This window comes from Equus asinus, chromosome 26 (assembly GCF_041296235.1).
Source record: "Equus asinus isolate D_3611 breed Donkey chromosome 26, EquAss-T2T_v2, whole genome shotgun sequence".
Taxonomy (NCBI): domain Eukaryota; kingdom Metazoa; phylum Chordata; class Mammalia; order Perissodactyla; family Equidae; genus Equus; species Equus asinus.
This window is the reverse complement of record NC_091815.1, coordinates 38,918,529-38,939,085: the sequence shown is the minus strand read 5'-3', so window position 1 is coordinate 38,939,085 and position 20,557 is coordinate 38,918,529. Positions and strand designations below refer to the sequence as shown.

Genomic DNA, 20,557 nt, shown 5'->3' with positions numbered 1-20,557 from the left:
GGAAGCGCCAGAACTTAACCACTGGGCCCGGGGCTGGACCCCCCGGGAGTTATTTTTTCATTCATTAAGAAAATACCTCCTTAGTCAATCACTGTTCTTCAAATGCTTTGATACAGAGTAACAGTAATAGTAACTGATACATAGTAACAGTTAACCCCAGATTTGGGCCTACCTCTTTACATCAAACTCCACTGATGAATAATGGGCCACCCTTTTTTCAAACAGTGGACCCTCAGGTGTCTGTGGCTCCAGAACTGGCCCAAAGTGGGGAGCTGCCCTGTATCCGAGCTAGACAGTACTTTTAATTCCATTTTTAAAACAAGGAGACAGAGACACAGAGAGGTTGGATGGATGACGTTCAAGATCACATAGGTGGTTAATGGGGAGAATGCAAACGCAGGCATGTGGCTCCGGGACCTGCTTTCCTCACTGCCGTATGTGTGTGAAATTAAGGCAGCTTGTGTGTGCACATAATCATCAAGTCCACAAAAATAGCCTGAAAAGCCCTTCTGGACACTTGGTTTAGGGAGAAACCAAAAATAAACGTGGCTATGATTTATGGAGTGTTTAAAATGGGCCATGCCTTATTCTGAGACTTTACGCATACAAACACGGTTACTTCTCACAGCATATTTATAAGGGGTTGTGCCCATTTTTTATAAATGAGGAAACTGAGTCACTGGGAATTTAAGCCACTTGTTTAAGGTCACGGGAATGTGGCAAGACGAATATGCAAATACGGCACCTATGGTCTGGTGTGTGTTGTAGAGACGGCACAGGCTCCCAAGGGCTTCAGCCCAGCGTGGGCCACTTCTGAACTGAATCCTAATGGGGAGCAGGAACAAGATTGTTGGAAAATGAGATCGTTGGGGGAAGGTGCACCTGGCCGGGGAGACCACACATGCAAAGGCCAGGAGGCAGGAATGTACTGGGCTCATTTTGTGAGACCTGCAAGGGCTTGTGGGAGGCAGGAAGAGGCGAGATGGGCCAGAGTCTGAATCAAAAGGTTGACCCCACTGCGGGACAGGAGATCTAGCCCTGCCTGGCCTTGGTGGTAACTGTCCTCTTGTGAGATGGAGAAGTGAGACATCCCTCTCTCAGCTGCTCCACCCATCAAGGACCTCTGAGTGCATTCACACAGCAGCGGGGAAGCAGCACCTAATACCGGGGTGTCTTACTTCAACCAAGTGGGGACGCGGCCTTGGCGGGATAAAGTGGGCAGAAGAGGGGGCTGGACGGGAGACCCCGTGGCCAGGGGTGCAGGACCGCCTGGAGGCGAGGACCCAGGCGAGGGCGGGGCTGGGAGCTCTCACACTGGAGCCTCCACTTCCTCCTCCTCCCTCCCGCCCTGGCCTGTGGCCTCACCGTGGGGCTGGGAAAGGGGAAATTGTGCCGATTAAAGTCCAGCAGGTGGAAGTCCAAGGCTGGGACACCTGGGTCCCTCGGCAGTGTCTGAGACATGACCAGGGCTGGCGGGGGCCTCTGGGCCTTCGGGAGCCTGGTGCTGTTGGTGAGTGTTCCCAGCCCCGGGGGAGGGGGGCCAGGGTCCCAGGGAGGGGTGGTATGGGGGCACGCTCTTGGGTCTGAGGGAAGAGAGAGCTGGGATCCCTGAACTGGGGTCCTGAGGGAGTGGCAGCTGATGATTCTGGGCAGGAGGAAGCAGGCTTCTAGGCTGGTGCGTGACGTTGTCCTGGAGTCTTAGACCTGGGCTCTGAGATATTGCTGTGTTGACTGTGAGAGAAAACGCTGGTTTCTGGCAAGACTCAGCTATGCTTCCAAAGGCCCAGGGGTTCAGGCCCCCAGCCCCTCCTCCCTCAGACCCAGGGGTCCAGGCCCTTAGCGCTTCCTCCCTCAGACCCAGGAGTCCTGGCCCCCAGCCCCTCCTCCCTCTGACCCAGGGGTCCAGGCCCCCAGCCCCTCCTCCCTCAGACCCGGGAGTCCAGGCCACCAGCCCCTCCTCCCTCAGACCCAGGGGTCCAGGCCCTTAGCGCTTCCTCCCTCAGACCCAGGAGTCCTGGCCCCCAGCCCCTCCTCCCTCTGACCCAAGAGAACAGACCCCCAGCCCCTCCTCCCTCAGACCCAGGGGTCCTGGCCCCCAGCTCCTCCTCCCTCAGACCCAGGGGTCCTGGCCCCCAGCTCCTCCTCCCTCAGATCCAGGGGTCCTAGCCTCCAGCCCCTCCTCCCTCTGACCCAAGAGAACAGACCCCCAGCCCCTCCTTCCTCAGATCCAGGAGAATAGAACCCGCAGCCTCCTCTCTCAGACTAGGCCAAGGGTCCAGGCCCCCAGCCTCCTCTCTCAGACCAGATGTCTGCCTTCTGGTCCCCAGCCTCAGTCTCCCCCTCTGTTCCCAGTTTGTTGATTACTTCCCTGCCCCTAGTCCTCCAAGGCCATATTTTTCGGGAAGTGAAACCATTGTGTTTATCTCCTGGCCTTATCGGTGGAACCAACCCTGGCTCCTGGGTCCCCGGAGCCCCGCCCCTGCCATGCTCCTGCGCCTTCCCCCTACACACACACCCAGAAAAGACTGACGTTGGAGTGATCTTTGTCAGAGCCCAGGCTGCAGGAGGCGATACTGCACGGGGTCCTTCCTCTCCCTTAGGCAGCAGTCACTCCAGGAATGGGGGCAAGGACAGGGGGTCGCTGGCCCAGCCCCGCAATCTCACCCCGGCCAAGGAAGGTGAGGCTCACAGTCTCATGCTCCCTCTCTGGGCTCTCCCCAGGGGCTGTGCAGCTGGACAGGAGCCAGGGCCAATGGTGAGTGACCCCTGCTGAGTCCACCGCCCACACAAAGAGGTTGCACCTCAACTCCCGCCACCTTCTGAGGGGGCCCTGGAGGACGCAGGGATCCATTGCAGGCACTGATGGGAGCGGTCCCTTCTGGACTAGGGGCAAAAACTGAGGGTAGTGGACGGGACACCAGTGGTCTGCTCCTCTGCTCTCACCCCACCTTCCTTCCCCGTTCTCAGCCCCCAACCCAGTCAGACACCTGAGCGTGGAGACTTGGACCAACAGCTCCAGCGCCCTGCGCTGGGCAGTCCCCCAGGACCCACATCCTCAGAACTATACCTACTGGGTCCAGCGGCCTGGAGAGAGGGCAAAAACGAGACCCGAAACACAACAATGACCAGTTACGCAGTGAATGGACTTAAGTCAGTGTCCTCCTGTGATTCTTCCGTATGGACAGAGGACAGAACATCAGGCCCAGGGAAGACGGTCGAGGGTTCCCAGGGTAGACCCACCCAAAATCCACTCTCTGCTATGTTCCCTTTTGTTTTGCATGGAGGGAGGTGGCAGGAGATGACTGAGGAGATGACTGGCCTCTCTCTGCCCACAGCCGGGGCCCACACGTCCCCAGGCCTCACTGGGCCAGACCCTCGAGTCTGCAGGAAAGCCTGGCCACATCCCAGGGATTGTCCGTGGGCCCTCCTGGCTCTGAGTTAGGGGCCGGGGGAGTTTTCTAGACCATCGTTTTAGGGAGTGTCTCTCCTTAGCAGCCAGGGCTGTGTAGGGGACAAAGGCATGTTCTCTGAGCTCTGGGGGGTTAGGTACTATGGGATGTGGACACTTTGACCCCTGACTCTTTTCCTAGTTCACAACTGTGTCAGGGTCTTGAGAATGGAAGCTCAGCTCCCTCACCTTCACGTGACAGCTCCTCTGTTCTAGACCTCTATTATCCAATATAGTAGCTGCTAGTCATGTGTGGCTGTTTCAACTTGGGTTCTTTAGAACTGCATAAAATTTCAAATTCAGTTCCACATTTCACGTGCTCAGGAGCTCTGTTGAGAGGCTCCCAGTCTCTTCTCAGTCTCGCATGGGCTAGTGTACACAATATTGGACAGTGGAAGAGCATTTCCATCATCACAGACATTCTATTGGAAAGTGCTGGTCTAGATCCTTGATACTCAAATGGTGAGCCATGGGTGGGCAGCCCCAGCATCCACCAGGAGTGGATTGTAAATGCGGAAACTCAGTGTCATCCTTGACCTACTGAGTGAGAACCTACATTTTAACTAGATCCCCAGTGTTATGTATGCATATTAAACCTGAGAAGCGCTGGTCTATACCATACACCCTACATCTCCTGGACCAGAAGTTGTGCAGGACTAGGAACTTATTTTGAGGGCAAAATATGCCCACTGGCTGTTCTGTGATCAGCCCCTCTGCTGACACTGGATCCTTCTTCCTAATTTCTCAGCCCCCAACCCTGTCAGGAACCTGAGCGTGGAGGCTCAGACCACCAGCTCCATCACCCTGAGGTGGGAGGCGCCCGATGACCCTGACCCTCAGGACTACACCTACTGGATCCAGTGGACTGGTGATGGTGACAAACTTGAGAACAGAAGCACAACAAACACCAGTGTCACCGTGGATGGACTGAAACCTGGGTCCTTGTATGAATTTTCCGTGTGGGCAGAGAAGAACGGAACTGATAGCTCCTGGGAAACGCTCAACGCCACCACAGGTGACAGGCAGCCACCATTCATTTTCTTTCATTCATTCATTCTTTCTTTCTTTTTTTAATGGGAGGTGATATGTGTGGTGGAGAGTTGACAGGAGAATATGGCACATTCTGTCAGCCAGTGTACCTTTTGGTTCACGTTGAGTAGGAGATGAAGAAAGAGCATCTGAAGGGCCTCCAGGTTCTGAGTTGGGATTAGTCAGGGTCTAGGACTTTCTAGAATGCAGACCATAACAGGAAGGGTGTCTCTCCTTAGCAACCAGGGCTGTGTACGGGGCCAAAGGCATGTTCCCTGAGCTCTGGGGGTGGGGGCTGAGGTACTATGCAATGTGGACACTCTGACCCTCTGACTCTTCTAGTTCACAACTGTGTCACAGTCTTGAGGATGGAAGCTAGACCACCGGCTCCATCACTTTGACATGGACAGCCCCCCTGCTCTAGACCTCCATTGTGCAATATGATAGCCACTAGTCACATGTGGTTATTTAAATACAAGTTCATAAGAACTTCATAAAATTACAAAATCAATTTCACTTTTCTTGTGTTCAAGAGCTCTGTTGAGGGGCTCCCAGTCTCTTCTCAGTCTCCCACTGGTCTAGTGTCCACAATATTGGACAATGGAAGAGCATTTCCATCATCACAGACATTCTATTGGAAAGTGTTTGTCTGGAGCCTTGCTCCTCAAAATATGGCCTATGGGCAGCCCCAGCATCCCATGGGAGCTGATTGTAAATCCGGAATCTCAGTCTCATCCCAGATCTGCTCAGTCAGGACCTGCATTGTAACAAGATCCCCACTGTTATGTGTGCAGTGTTATGTATTAAACTTGAGAAGCCCTGGTCTATACCATACACCCTACATCTCCTGGACCAGAAGTTGTGCAGGACTAGGAACTTATTTTGAGGGCAAAATATGCCCACTGGCTGTTCTGTGATCAGCCCCTCTGCTGACACTGGATCCTTCTTCCTAATTTCTCAGCCCCCAACCCTGTCAGGAACCTGAGCGTGGAGGCTCAGACCACCAGCTCCATCACCCTGAGGTGGGAGGCGCCCGATGACCCTGGCAGTCAGGACTACACCTACTGGATCCAGTGGACTGGTGATGGTGACAAACTTGAGAACAGAAGCACAACAAACACCAATTTCACCGTGGATGGACTGGAACCTGGGTCCTTGTATGAATTTTCCGTGTGGGCGGAGAAGAATGGAGTCTATAGCTCCTGGGAAACGCTCAATGCCACCACAGGTGACAGGCAGCCACCATTCACTTTCATTCATTCATTCATTCTTTCTTTCTTTTTTTAATGGGAGGTGATAGGCATGGTGGAGAGTTGACAGGAGAATATGGCACATTCTGTCACCCAGTGTACCTTTTGGTTCACGTTGAGCAGGAGATGAAGAAAAGGCATCTGAGGGGCCTCCAGGTTCTGAGAAGGGGGTCAGTCAGGGTCTAGGACTTTCTAGAATGCAGACCATAACAGGAAGGGTGTCTCTCCTTAGCAACCAGGGCTGTGTACGGGGCCAAAGGCACATTCCCTGGCTCTGGGGGGCCGAGGTACTATGGAATGTGGACACTCTGACCCTCTGACTCTTCTAGTTCACAACTGTGTCACAGTCTTGAGGATGGAAGCTAGACCACCAGCTCCATCACTTTGACATGGACAGCCCCCCTGCTCTAGACCTCCATTGTCCAATATGATAGCCACTAGTCACATGTGGCTGTTTAAATATAAGTTCATTAGAATTGTGTAAAATTTTGGGACTGGCCCTGTGACCAAGTAGTTAAGTTCATGCTCTCCACTTCGGTGGCCCAGGGTTTCGCTGGTTCTGATCCTGGGCACACACATGGCCCTGCTCATCAGGCCATGCTGAGGCGGCGTCCACATGGCATAACTAGAAGGACCTACAACTAGAATGTATGACTATGTACTGGGGGGCTTTGAGGAGAAGAAGGGAAAAAAAAAAAAGAAGATTGGCAACAGATGTTAGCTCAGGTGCCAATCTTAAAAAAAAAAAAGAATTGCCTAAAATTTCAAATTCAGTTCCACATTTCATGTGCTCAAGAGCTCTGTTGAGGGCCTCCCAGTCTCTTGTCATTCTCCCACTGGGCTAGTGCTGGCAGTATTGGGCAGTGGAAGAGCATTTCCCTCATTGCAGACATTCTATTGGAAAGTGTGGGTCTGAAGCCTTGCTCCTCAAAATATGGTCCATGGGTGGGCAGCCCCAGCATCCCACGGGAGCTGATTGTAAATCCAGAATCTCAGTCTCATCCCAGATCTGCTCAGTCAGGACCTGCATTGTAACAAGATCCCCACTGTTATGTGTGCAGTGTTATGTATTAAACTTGAGAAGCCCTGGTCTATACCATACACCCTACATCTCCTGGACCAGAAGTTGTGCAGGACTAGGAACTTATTTTGAGGGCAAAATATGCCCACTGGCTGTTCTGTGATCAGCCCCTCTGCTGACACTGGATCCTTCTTCCTAATTTCTCAGCCCCCAACCCTGTCAGGAACCTGAGCGTGGAGGCTCAGACCACCAGCTCCATCACCCTGAGGTGGGAGGCACCCGATGAGCTTCAGGACTACACCTACTGGATCCAGTGGACTGGTGATGATGACAAACCTCAGAACAAAAGCACAACAAGCACTACTGTCACCGTGGATGGACTGAAACCTGGGTCCTTGTATGAATTTTCCGTGTTTGTGGAGAAGAATGGAGTCTATAGCTCCTGGAATAATCTCAGTGCCACCACAGGTGACAGGCAGCCACCATTCATTTTCTTTCTTCATTTGTTTTTATGGGAGGTGATATGTGTGGTGGAGAGTTGACAGGAGAATATGGAACCTTCTGTCAGCCAGTGTACCTTTTGGGTCACATTGAGCAGGGGATGAAGAAAGAGCATCTGAGGGGCCCCCATGTTCTGAGTTGGGATCAGTCAGGGTCTAGGACTCTCTAGAATGCAGACTGTCATACTAGGGGGTGTCTCTCCTTAGCAGCCAGGGCTGTGTAGGGGGCAAAGCCACATTCCCTGGCTCTGGGGGCTGAGGTGCTAGGGAATGTGGACACTCTGACCCTCTGACTCTTCTAGTTCACAACTGTGTCACAGTCTTGAGGATGGAAGCTAGACCACCAGCTCCATCACTTTCACATGGACAGCCCCCCTGCTCTAGACCTCCATTGTCCAATATGATAGCCACTAGTCGTGTGCATCTAGTTAAACTCAAGTTCATTAGAATTGCAAAAATTGCCACTTCAGTTCCACCTTTAATATGCTCAAGAGCTCTGTTGACATTCAGTGCCCCCTCAGTCTCACCTTGGGCTAGCACCTGCTTTATTGAACAGTGGGAGAGCACTTCCATCATCACAGACATTCTGTTAGAAAGTGCTGGTCTAGGTCCTTGCTACTCAAAGTATGGTCTGTGGGTGGGCAGCCTCAGCATCCCCCAAGAGCTGATTGTAAATGCAGAATCTCAGTGTCATCCCAGACCTACTGAGGCAGGAGCTGCATTGTAACAAGATCCCCAGTGTTATGTATGCATATTAAACCTGAGAAGCGCTGGTCTACACCATACACCCTACATCTCCTGGACCAGAAGTTGTGCAGGACTAGGAACTTATTTTGAGGACAAAATATGCCCACTGGCTGTTCTGTGATCAGCTCCTCGGCTGACACTGGATCCTTCTTCCTAATTTCTCAGCCCCCGACCCTGTCGGGAACCTGAGCGTGGAGGCTCAGACCACCAGCTCCATCACCCTGAGGTGGGAGGCGCCCGATGACCCTGGCAGTCAGGACTACACCTACTGGATCCAGTGGACTGGTGATGGTGACAAACTTGAGAACAAAAGCACAACAAACACCAATGTCACTGTGGATGGACTGGAACCTGGGTCCTCGTATGAATTTTCCGTGTGGGCGGAGAAGAATGGAGTCTATAGCTCCTGGGAAACGCTCAATGCCACCACAGGTGACAGGCAGCCACCATTCACTTTCATTCATTCATTCATTCATTCTTTCTTTTTTTAATGGGAGGTGATATGTGTGGTGGAGAGTTGACAGGAGAATATGGCACATTCTGTCAGCCAGTGTACCTTTTGGGTCACGTTGAGCAGGAGATGAAGAAAAGGCATCTGAGGGGCCTCCAGGTTCTGAGAAGGGGGTCAGTCAGGGTCTAGGACTTTCTAGAATGCAGACCATAACAGGAAGGGTGTCTCTCCTTAGCAACCAGGGCTGTGTAGGGGGCCAAAGGCATATTCCCTGAGCTCTGGGGGTGGGGGCCTAGGTACTATGGAATGTGGACACTCTGACCCTCTGACTCTTCTAGTTCACAACTGTGTCACAGTCTTGAGGATGGAAGCTAGACCACCAGTTCCATCACTTTGTCATGGACAGCCCCCCTTCTCTAGACCTCTGTTGTCCAATATGATAGCCACTGGTCACACATGGTTATTTAAATATAAGTTCACTAGAACTGCATAAAATTACAAATTCAGTTCCACTTTTCTCATGCTCAAGAGCTCTGTTGAGGGGCTCCCAGCCCCTTCCCAGAATCCCACTGGGCTAGTGCTTGCTCTATTGGGCAGTGGAAGAGCATTTCCATCTCTAGACATTCTCCTGGAAAGCACTGATCTGGATCCCTGCTGCTCATAGAGTGGGCAGCACCAGCATCTCCCAGGAACTGATTGTAAATGCACACTCTCAGTCCCGTCCCACACCTACTGAGCCGGGACCTACGTATTCACAAGAGTTATATAGGTGGAAAATAAATTTGAAAAGCACTGGTCTAGACCATGCCGCTTTGCTGTGAGGAGAGGGTATGAGCCGGCTCAGATGTGAGCGTCCTTAGAATCCAGCCTCTTGAGCCTCTATCCTCACTTCTCAGCTCCCAGTGAAGTCACGGATCTGCAGAATGAAACTCAGACCAACAACTCAATCACTCTGTCGTGGGAGGCCCCCCAAGACCCCCATTCTCGTCTCTACACATACTGGGTCCAGTGGGCCAGTGAGGGATATCCTGAGAGGGGGCAAGGTCTCCAAGGACTTCAGACCAACCAGACAGGCAGGATCAGGTATGAGGTGAAGGCCCTGGAGCCCGGGACTCTGTACACCTTCAGCGTGTGGGCAGAGAGGAACAATGTAACCAGTTCCAAACAGAGCCTCCACGTGTCCACAGGTGAGATGGGCCTCCTTTTACCTGTGGAGGGGCTTAGGTCAGACCTTGGGGGCAGTGAGGGGTGCGTGGACTACAAATCCCATCAGGCCATGGGGGTCATGACTTCATAAACTGCAGTGATATAGAGGGTCCAAAGGCTCATGGGAGTTGCAGTTTGAGGGGACCTGTTGTGTATCCATTTGAAGACAACAGGAAATGAGGGATGGAGAGGTATTTTGGTTTGGGGGAAGGAAAGGATGGGCAAGTTCTCAGAGAATCGGCATCACTGGTGGTGAACATGGGGAGAGATGGAAAGCCACCTTGAATGTCTCCTACTGACTCCTCTTGTCCCTTCCATCCAGTTCCGGATCCCGTCACCATCATCTCCTGCATCAGCATCCCTGGGGGCTATGGGGTCATCCTGACCTGGTCTTGTCCCCCAGGAGGCTACCAGGCCTTTGAGTTGCAGGTGGGTGTGCAGCGGGACTCCCAGGACAATTCCTCCTGTGAGAAGGGCGTGTCCGTGTCGGGTCTGCGGCCAGCTCGGTCCTACCCAGCCACCGTTACGACTGTCTGGGATGGAATGAGGGCCCTGCCTGTCTCCGAGATCTGCCACACCGACAGTGCAGGTGAGCAGAGTCCCACAGGGACAGAGGGCTTTGGTGAAAGTCTCTCTAGACCCCCTCAGGCTCTGTTGTGAGGGAGTCTCACCAACACATGGGGGCCTTTTGGCTTGTTTGTGTTTTGTTTCCTGCCATTTTAAAACAGCTTTATTGAGAGAGAATTCGTATAACATACTGCTCACCCTCTTAAAGTGTACAATTGAGTGGCTTCTAGTCTATTCCCTGACTTTGCAACTATCACCACTATCAACTTTAGAATCATCTCATTATTCCATAAAGAAAAATCATCCCCTTTAGCCATTGCCCCTTAATTTTTCCCCAATTCCCTAACAACCATCCCATTGGCAATCTCTAAATCCACCTTCTGTCTCTATAGATTTACCTATTCTGCACTTTTCCTAAAAATACAATCATGCAATATGTGGTCCTCTGTGACTGGCTTCTCTCGCTTAGTATCAAGTTTTCAAGGTTCATCCATTTGTAGTGTATATCAGTGCTTCATTACTTTTCTTGCCAAATAATATTCCATTGTATGGATAGACCACATTTTGTTTATCCGTTCATCTGATGATGGATCAGTTGGGTGGTTTCCACTTTGTGACTATTATGAGTAATGCTATTATGAACATTTGTGTACACATTTTTGTGTGGATGTATGTCTTCATTTCTCTTGGGTATATATCTAGCAGTGGAATTGCTAGGTCATATGGTAACTCTATGTTTAACCATTTGAACAATTGTCAAATTTTTTTCCAACATGGCCGCACCATTTTTCACTCATCAGTGGGGTATTTGAAGATGTTCAAACTTCATGCTCAGGAAATCTTTGATCATGTACCATTGACCATGGTCATAGGCTTCCCTGGACCCCATCAGTCGCTTCCTAGGAATCAGAGCTTCTTATAAGATTGAGTCTCTGATCTGGAGAGAGACTGAAGGTTGATGAAATGATAAATGGATGCCACTCCAAACTGGATTTCAGTGGATCCCACTGTCCAGGAGTGTCTCTCGCTTAGCAAAAAGTGTCTCTGAGAGCACAGATCCTCTTGGATCTTGGGCTGGGTCACTCTCTGCATCAGGGGGCTGTCCTGTGCATTGTAAGATGTCTAGCAGCATCCCCAGACTCCACCCATTAGATGCCAGTGGCACCACCACCCTAGTTGTGACAACCAAAAATGTCTCCAGACATTGCCCGCTGTCTCCAGGGGGCAAAATCACTCACACTGAGAACCACTAGTCTAGGCCAAGGAGGGGAGAGTCAATCTTCAGCAGCCACGTCACCTGAAAAATGATGTCTTTGGATCAGGCTCCTCGGGAACTAAGAGTCTGAGAGGAAAGGTTGGGTGGGAGGTGAGGCTTTATCCAGAAAGTTTCTCCTTTCCCTTCTCTGCCCCTGCGTCTACGCTGTAAGCCCTCTGGTCACACTCTGAGCAAGGATGGACCTAGGAGAGTTAGGACATCAGGCGACAAGACCAGGGCTCTAATGCTGCCCATGCTCCCTCCCCCAGGGGTCATCGCCGGAGCCATTATTGGTGTCCTTCTGCTTCTCATCCTGGTGGGCCTACTGGTTTTCTTCCTGAAGAGGAGGTGAGACTTGACGCAGGACTCACACTATCTGGAGGGTGGGGGCTGGGGGAAGGATGAGGACCCCTGGGTCCATCCTCGCTCCCTGAGCCTTGCATCCCAACATCCTTTTCCCAGACGTAGGAAGAGTGAGAAGAAAGCAGCGCCCGTGGATCCGGACTGTTGGTGAGCAGGAGGTTTTGGGAAGCATCCAAAAGAGTCACTCTCAGGTCAAATCAAGGGGTGCTTGCTGGTCACTGGATGGGTTAGAGGGCAGGGTCAGTGAATCCACACACACAAGCCTAATGACCTCTGTGACAGGGATCACCTACTGTATGTCAGGCACTGTTCTAGGTACCAAGGAAACAGTGAGTTAAGCGAAGGTTCCTGCCCTCATGGAGAGTACATTCTAGCACAAGAGAACATTAATAAAAAAGACAATAAAGAATGTGACATTTACCTGGAGACAAATTAACAGGAAGGGTAGAGGACTATTTTACAGAGGGTGTCCAGGAAAAGCCTTCCAAAGACGATGATTAAGAGGAAGTCATTTGAGCACAAACTTGAAGCAAGTGAGGGAAGGAGCCATGTGCACATCTTAGGGGAAAAGGCATTTCAGACAGAGGGACCAGCAGGTGCAAAGGCCCTGAGGCAGGAGCATGAATGAATGGGAAGGTAGAAGGTAGTAGGAAATGAGGTGAGAGAGGTATCAGGTGGGGCCAGTTAGGTAGGACCTTATAGATTAAAGTAAGGACTTTGGTTTTATTCTGAGATAAGAGTTTTGGGAGGGTTTTGAATAGACCAGTGACACAATCTCACATATTTAAGAAGCAAAGGCAAAAGCAGGACGATAGAAGAAGAAGCTTGTAATAATCCAAACAAGAGGTGATGGGGTCTTGAACCAGGAAATGGATAGAGGTGGTCAGGTTCAAGATATAGTCTGAGTGTTTAAACAGCAGATCTGTAAAGGATGGATGTGTGGTATGAGATTCAGAGAGGGCTCAAGAGTGACTCTAAGGAATTTAGCCTGAGCACCAGGAAGACTGGAATCTCTGCTGCTTGAGATGAAATGACTGTGGGCGAGCAGCTTGGGGGGAAAGTATCTGGAGCTCAGTTGTGGACACATTAAGTTTGAGATGCTTGTTGGACATGCAAGTGGAGATGTTGAATGGGCAGTTGGATCCACAGTTCAATGGTTCAGGAGAAAGTTTGTGCAAATTCTTCATCGTTCTGAGTCCTCTTTAGAGCAGGTCAATAATGTCAAATCTGTATGTTAGAAAAACGCCCAGGGATTGATAGAGGAGAGACGGGAGAGGGAAAGGAGGGAAGTTGGGAGAACAGCTGTGATGGCCTGGGCGCAAAAGAATGAGGGGTAACCTGAGGCAGTGGCCATCAGAAGCAGATGCACAAGGTAGACCAAATACAGGTGTGGGGAAGATGATGTCCAGTTTCTTCTTTGCCGTGGAATCTGTCCTGGCCCGCATCCCACCCCAATAATGTTGACCTCCTGCCACCTTACCCTGTGCCTATCTGCTTTGTGTGGCATCTGCAACAAGTCACTGCATTCACTGGATTCCAAGTCTGGCCCTGTCTATATGTTGAGCATTTCCCCATCCCCAACCTCCACATGCATGTTTGGATGTCCCCGTTATAATCCTCCAGGACATCCAGGTGAAGATTCCAGGAGGTGGGTGGGAAAATGGATCGGAAGCTTGGGAGAGTGAGAAGTAGGAAATGGCGAGAGAAATTCAGAAATCACAGATGTACAGATTTGAAGGTGAAGCTACGAAAGTGGACAAAGCCCATAAGGTGTGTGTCCAGTGAGAAAAGGGGGCTTGAGGGTGTGGTCCCAGAAACAGCCACCTTTTAAGATGAACAGAGGAGGAGGAGACGGAGAAGCAGTGGCCGGAGAGGTGGTGGCGGTGGTGCAAAGCAGGATGGGATCACAGATCCAGAAAAAGGGAAGGAGCAGTCCTGGGTGCGGAATGCCGCCATGCGGTCACCTGAAGGACCGACTGAGGGGGACTTGGAATTAGAGATGAGGAGGCCAATAAGATAAGGGGACTTTGGAAAAAGACGTTCCCCTGGAGCAGTGGTGTAGACACCAGGCCACCGTGAAGTGTAGAAAGGAGGTGGAGGAAACTGGTCCCTGCGAGAAGTCCGAATGTGAAGAGGTGTTGTAATAGGTTTTATCATCGTTTAGTTATGATAAGGCCCACAGATCAGAGGCGAGTGCCATTGAAAAGATGGTTTATTACACATCATGCAGAGCCGCATGGGAAGCATCAGGGCCGGTCGGGAGCAGAGGGAGGTGGAAGAGACCTAGCAAGAGCCTTTATTTAGGTTTCTGGAGGAAGGAATGGGCAATGCAAGGCAAGCAGTCTTAGTCTGAATGAGTTCAGCAGCCTCTGGGCCCTAGGGGTTGTCCCTATGGTTTTCTGGTACCTGCCTTGGGGGGATGAGGGCAGGTGAGTGGGCAGTGGCCCAGAGTGTGACATCCTGATAGAGGTGGCGGTGAGGATGTGAATTTAATCAGCTGCTCAAGAAGGGGAAGTGACTGGCGTCCAGTCCCAGCTTCGAAACCGAGTCAAGACATTGTTCACAAGATTATATTCCATGGGGAAGAGAGAGAAAGAGCTGCAGGAGGAGCTTCATGAGGTCCAAAGATTTTTTTTTTATATAGAAGAGAGATTAGCCTGTTTACAAGTGAAAGGGAAAGAGGAGTGGGTGGGGACACAGAAGTGAGGGAAGGACCGATGGCTGGAGAAGGTGGGAGGGAATGGGAGCCCAGGAGAAAGGGAGTGGCCCTAAATGGGAGAAGAAACGCCTTTTCTTTTTTTTGAATTAAAAACAATTTAATTATGGTAAAACACACATAACTTAATATTTACCATCTTAACCATTTTTAAGGGTGCAGTTCAGCAGTGTTAAGTACATTCACTTTATTGTGCAACTGTCATCCCCATCCGTCCACAGGACTCTTTTCATCTTGCAAAACTGAAACTCTGTCTGCATTAAACCCTTACTCCGTATTCCCCCTCCTCCAGCCCTGGCGCCCGCCCTTCTAATTTCTGTCTCTATGAATTTGACTCCTCTAGATACCTTATATAAGTGGAATCATACAGTATTTGTCCTTTCGTGACCAGTTTATTTCACTTGGTGCAATGTTCTTCAGGTTCATCTGTGTTGTAGCATGTGTCAGAATTTCCTCCCTCTTTAAGGCTGAATAGGATTCCATCGTATGGATAGACCACATTTTGCTTATCCATTCATCCATCGGTGGACAGTTAGGTTGCTTCCACCTTTAGGCTGTTGTAAATAATGCTGCTATGAAATGAGCGCACAAACATCTCTTTGAGACCCTGCTTTCAGTTCTTTGGGGTATACAGCCAGAAGTGGAATTGATGGATCAAAAATACCTTTTTTGATCCAGCCATTCTTCTTCTGAGTATTTATCCAAAGGAAACAAAATCACTATCAAAAGACATCTGCATTCTCATGTTCATTGCAGCATTATTCACAACAGCCAAGACTTGGAAACCACCTAAGCGTCCATTGATGGATGAGTGGATAAAGATGTGGTGTATATATGTGATAGAATATTACTCAACCGTGAAAAAGAATGAAATCTTGCCACTTGCAACAATGTGGATGGACCTTGAGGGCATTATGCTACGTGAAATAAGTGCGACAGAGACAGACAAGTACTATTCGATCTCACTTATATGTGGAATCTAAAAAAAACCAAACCAAACAAAATCGAGCTCATAGATGCAGAGAACAGATTGGTAGTTGCCAGAGGTGGAGGGTGGAATTGGTGAAAGTGGTCAAAAGGTACAAACTTCCAGTTATAAGACAAATAAGTTCTGGGGATGTAAAAAATAAACAAACAATGAAAAAACAACTTTTCTTTTATCCCAAGAGAATAGGATTAAAGGAGGTTAAACTCTTTGGCTCCCCACCCACAGCTTTACAGGGGACATCCAGGCAGAAGACTTTGCTGACCACGTCAGGGAAAATGCGAAGGACAGCAACTGTGGTTTTGCAAACGAGTACCAGGTGGGGTGGAACAGAGGAGGCTGATCTGAACCCCACCAGCCCACCCCAGACCTTTCACACCTTTGGGATTAAACAGAACCAGCGACACATACTTTGTTGGCTGACACAGAAATTCTCAGGCATGATTATCTCTTGACTCATTAAATCTTACACTAAAGATGGGTCCTTGGGTCAGTCCTAAAGAAACACCTATGTTTTCCTCTGCCACCTTCTCTCCCACCCATCTCTCCAGTCCCCAATGTCCCCCAAACCCTCCCAAATGCCCCGCAGGGATGGTGGTACTTGTACATTCCATTTTTATGGGTGGCATAGAATTCCAGGGTGCAAGGGGCAAGGGGAGCAGCAGGGGTGTGCCCGGCAGAAGGTGGAGAAATTCTAATGTCCATGCATCTCTGCTGTGCCTCTGCCCCCAGCAATTGGCCCTGGAGGGCCACAACCAGTCTCAGACGGTGGCCTTAGCTCCAGAAAACAGCGCCAAGAACCGTTACAGAAACGTGCTGCCCTGTAAGTCTCAAGCCTCTATGATTTTGTCCCCAATTGTGACTTTGTCAACACCCCATCCCTGGTCCCATCCCTTATCCCCTGTGAGAGACAAAGCTCCTGCCACCAGTGAGCTGAGAGCCCCCTGACGTTCTCCTCCCAGCTGAGGTCCCTCCGTCGCTCTCCGAGCTCCCAGTGTCTGTATGCACCTCGGCATGACTTTCTGTCCTTGCGTCTCAGTCTTGTCTCCATGCCTCTCTGAGTCTCTCCGGGTCTCTCGCCCCTCTCTCTGCATTGCTAATGCTGGCCTCTCCCGGTAGATGACTGGTCCCGCGTGCCCCTGGAGCCCCTCCATGAGAAGCCAGGCTCTGACTACATCAACGCCAGCTTCATACCTGTAAGGTTGTGGTTGGGAGCTGGGAGGATGCTGAGTGAGCCAGAGAAGATAAAGGCCTGAGGGGGTCATGATTTGCCTCTTTTTCTCAACCAGGGTCTCTGGAGTCCCCAGGAGTTCATTGCAGCCCAGGGCCCCCTGCCCCAGACCGTGGGTGACTTCTGGCGCCTGGTGTGGGAACAGCAGAGCCACACCTTGGTCATGCTGACCAACTGTGTGGAGTCCGGCCGGGTGAGAGGAGACCTGGCTCCTGGGTGCTGACCCTTGAGCTCCAACCTGTGACCCTGTCTGGGACACTGATCCCAGTGTAGACCTTGACCCAGACCTCACTCATTCCCTCCAGTATGACCCCAGCCTCTTCCATCTCCCCCAGTCCATCCACTGGTCCATGTATGGGGCGAAGCTGATCCCAATGACCTTGGGAAGGAGCGGTCCTCCGGGCTGGGATGAATCTACTCCTGGCTGCCTGTGGGTCTTGCCTCATGGCTGGGGCGGGAGGGATTCCCCGGCACTGAATGCAAGAGCCACAGTGCAGAGGGGTATCAGGGTAAGTTCTCTGGGGCCTCGTGTCTCTGACCCTCCAGTACTCCCCAGGTGAAGTGTGAGCATTATTGGCCTCTAGATGCCCAGCCCTGCACCCATGGGAGCCTACAAGTGACCCTGATGGATGAGGAGGTGATGGAGAACTGGACAGTACGAGACCTGAAGCTTTGGCACGTAAGTCCCCCCGCCTCACCAGCCCTGTCTTGGCCCTCAATTCCTCCCCATGACATTCCAGGGCAGCCCCTTCCCCAGAATTTCCCATGAAGTCTAACCTTCTGTCACTCCCCCAAGGGACCGCGGTGTGCCCCAGGGATGCCCCAACCAGTCAGAAAACAGCCGCCCCGGTCCTCAGCTCTCCCTCCCCAACCCGCCTTCGGTTTAGATGCAAGAGCAGAAGGCTCTATCTGTGCGTCAGTTCCACTACATGACCTGGCCAGACCATGGCGTCCCCCACTCCCCAGACCCCTTGCTGGCTTTCTGGAAGATGCTCCGGCAGTGGTTGAACCAGACCATGGGGGGAGGCCCCCCCATCGTGCACTGCAGGTGAGGACCCCCTCCCTGTGAGAGAACCACCCCCTTGGGACTCGGAAAACAGGAGTATCTGGGTCTTCGGGAACTTGTAGAGGAAGGAGACAGAAGCGAGGAGAAGGAGGTGGAGGTGATGGAGGCAGAAAGTAAGGGGGCAGTGAATGAGGATAAGGGTGAGAAGACGGGAAAGAAAGAGGAAAAGGTTAAGGAGGAGCAGAAGGGAGGAAGCAGTGAAGGGGAGGAGCGGAGCGGACAAAGATTGTGAGAAACATTTGAAACACCTCTTGGGCTCCTGGCTGGGTCTTGCTCATCTACGGAAGCCTCCATAGATGAGATTTCACTAAATGCAGCCAGGACGGGGATGAGGAGGGGCTTGCTCCTGAGTGACAGCCAGCCTCTGAAATGGGAGCCCCGCTTTTGGTGAGAGTTGACACTCAGGGAACACAGACATGTGTCGGTTCTGTGATGGAAACCTCACAGCCACAGTCTTGCTGATCCTCAGTGCACCCTCATGACCAAAGGGGCTCCTCGTCGCGGCAGAGCTAAGGAGACAGTCAGAAAACTCAAGTCACTGGGTTCAAGGCCAGTAGTAAGCGGCCGAGCAGATGTCCATGGTGGTGCTCTTCATCTCTCTGCTGAACTGTGTCCTAACACCTGCCCTGTCCCCAGATAGTACCCTCTGGATGTGTCCCCAGCAGAATGTCATCCCTTCCCCCAAGTGCAGAAGGGAATCTTGCATGTGGAGGTTAGGATGATTAGCTTGAACCATAAAAACAAATGAAGCACTGATTCATTCGATGACTTGGATGGACATGGAAAGCAGCATGTTGGGTGAAAGGAGCCAGACACAAAAGGTCACATAGCACATGATTCTGTGTACACGAAATGTCCCCGAGGCAAAGCCACATAGCCAGAAGACAGATTGGTGGTTGCCAGGGGCTGGGGAGAGCAGAGAATGGGGAGAGACTGATAACGGGTATGGGGTCTCCTTTTGGGGAGATGAAAGTGTTCCAGAACTAATTAGAGGTGGCCGTGCGCAACATGGTGAAGGTACTAAATGCCACTGCATTGTTCACTTCAAAATGGTTAATTTTATGTTTAAAGAATTTTTTCTGGATTATCAGCTTGGGAATTCATCTTCCCATGCGTGAACCCCCAGCTCTGTCACTTATTAGCCGAGTGACCTGGGACAAGTGACTTCACCTCACTCAGCCTTCATTGCCCCATCTGTAAAGTGGACATGCAGATAGCTCCTACCTCTCAGGCACGGGAGGAGTGAAAATGCACCTTGGGACAGGGCCTAGCTAATGGAAGGAACTCAGGGCAGAGTTGTGTGTAATTAGTTTCCGCTTAATTAAGTAACCTCCACTTACAGTGTATCCCCAGAACAGTGTCTCCCTGAATAATACCATGAGCCCTGGGTGCTCCCCAAGCAGACCCCTCCAGTCAGCTGAGACTCCCCCCTCCCGTGGCCTCACCCCTTCTTGTCCCTGCCTAGTGCTGGTGTGGGCCGCACGGGCACCCTCATCGCCCTGGACGTCCTCCTGCGGCAGCTGGAGTGTGAGGGTCTCGTGGGGCCCTTCAGCTACTTGAAGAAGATGAGGGAAAGCCGGCCGCTGATGGTGCAGACTGAGGTGATGGGGCTCCTGAGGGGCACAGGGCAGGTGGGGGGGGGGGATGGGGCCCTGGTGGAAGGCAAGCCAAGCCTCAGGAGGGCACCCCTAACCCCGTGGGGCCCCTCCCCAGGCCCAGTACGTGTTCCTGCACGAGTGCATCCTGCGGTTCCTCCAGCAGTCCTCCCTAATCCCAGCCAAGACGGAGCCCATGTATGAGAATCTGCTCTACAAGAATGTGGCCGCCATCCAGGCCGAGCAGCAGGAGGCATAAGCTGCAGGAGGGCTGAGACCCCAGCCCAGCTAGGCTCAAACTCTGCATCCCTACTTCACCCCAGATTCCAGGACCCCTGGGAGAGCAGAGGGCTGGGGTCCCAGACTCCTGGGCCCTGCAGGAGGAGGGGGCTGGCAGTCTAAACTATTTCCTTGGGGGAGGAGGTCAGGTGGAAGCTGGGATGCTAGATTCCTGCTTCCTCAAAGGAGGGGAGGGATGGGAGCAAGGATTTCCTCATTCTTTGAGGGAGGAGGACCCCGGAGGCCTGGGCTGCAGGGTCTCAAGGAAACAAGCTGAATTCCAAGGAAGGAAAGAACTAGGGTCTGGAAATCTGGCTACCCAAGGAGCAAGGGCAGGCAGGATCTTGCTCATCTTTTACTCGAGAAACAAAATCAGTCTTCCAGGGTCTGAGGTTTCCCTGCACCTCATTGCCTGTACATTTTTTTTTTCTATCCCATAATTTATTAAATCACTGTTCTCCCCAGAGACACTTGCCCCAGTGGATTTATGGGTCTGGAAATAATATTGGCGTGGGGGTGGAGGTGGGCTCCTAATGTTTCGGTATTGAGGCAGACATCCTAGAGGGACTCACAATTTTGCACCCGAAAAAACAGAGGTTTGGATGGTTGAGTTTCTCAGTGAAGGCTGGAGGTCCAGACTTCTGTGTTCAGGGTCTGGGCAGTGTGGACGCCGTTCCCTGGAACTAGGAGCGTGGGGACTTGCCTTCTGGGCCTGGCGGTATGGGAACTTAGAGGGTGGGGTGATGTCTGGGACTGATTTGCTGGAGACGTTCACGCCAAATCTCCTGTCTGGATATCTGATCACTAATGTCTCCGGAGAGGGTCTCCTGGGTCCTAGGACCAGGTAT

The 20,557-nt window shown here is 51.6% G+C and overlaps 1 protein-coding gene across 2 annotated transcripts; it reads left to right on the top strand.

Moving 5' to 3' along the window:
- The first annotated feature begins 1,327 nt into the window (after positions 1-1,327).
- PTPRH (protein tyrosine phosphatase receptor type H) lies at positions 1,328-20,175 on the top strand. Of its 2 annotated transcripts, XM_014856657.3 has the most exons (18): positions 1,329-1,510; positions 2,722-2,755; positions 4,197-4,463; positions 5,439-5,705; positions 6,956-7,216; positions 8,161-8,427; positions 9,343-9,633; positions 9,975-10,241; positions 11,744-11,822; positions 11,937-11,984; positions 15,767-15,857; positions 16,271-16,361; positions 16,658-16,734; positions 16,828-16,962; positions 17,326-17,448; positions 17,657-17,817; positions 19,301-19,436; positions 19,549-20,175. In XM_014856657.3, the coding sequence occupies exons 1-18, from the start codon at positions 1,460-1,462 to the stop codon at positions 19,687-19,689; spliced, it is 2,787 nt and encodes a 928-aa protein (XP_014712143.3). In that variant the 5' UTR covers positions 1,329-1,459; the 3' UTR covers positions 19,690-20,175. The 2 variants fall into 2 exon arrangements, with proteins under 2 accessions (XP_070355414.1, XP_014712143.3); XM_070499313.1 differs by lacking the exon at positions 9,343-9,633 and having other exon boundaries at positions 1,328-1,510.
- The last annotated feature ends 382 nt before the right edge of the window (positions 20,176-20,557 follow it).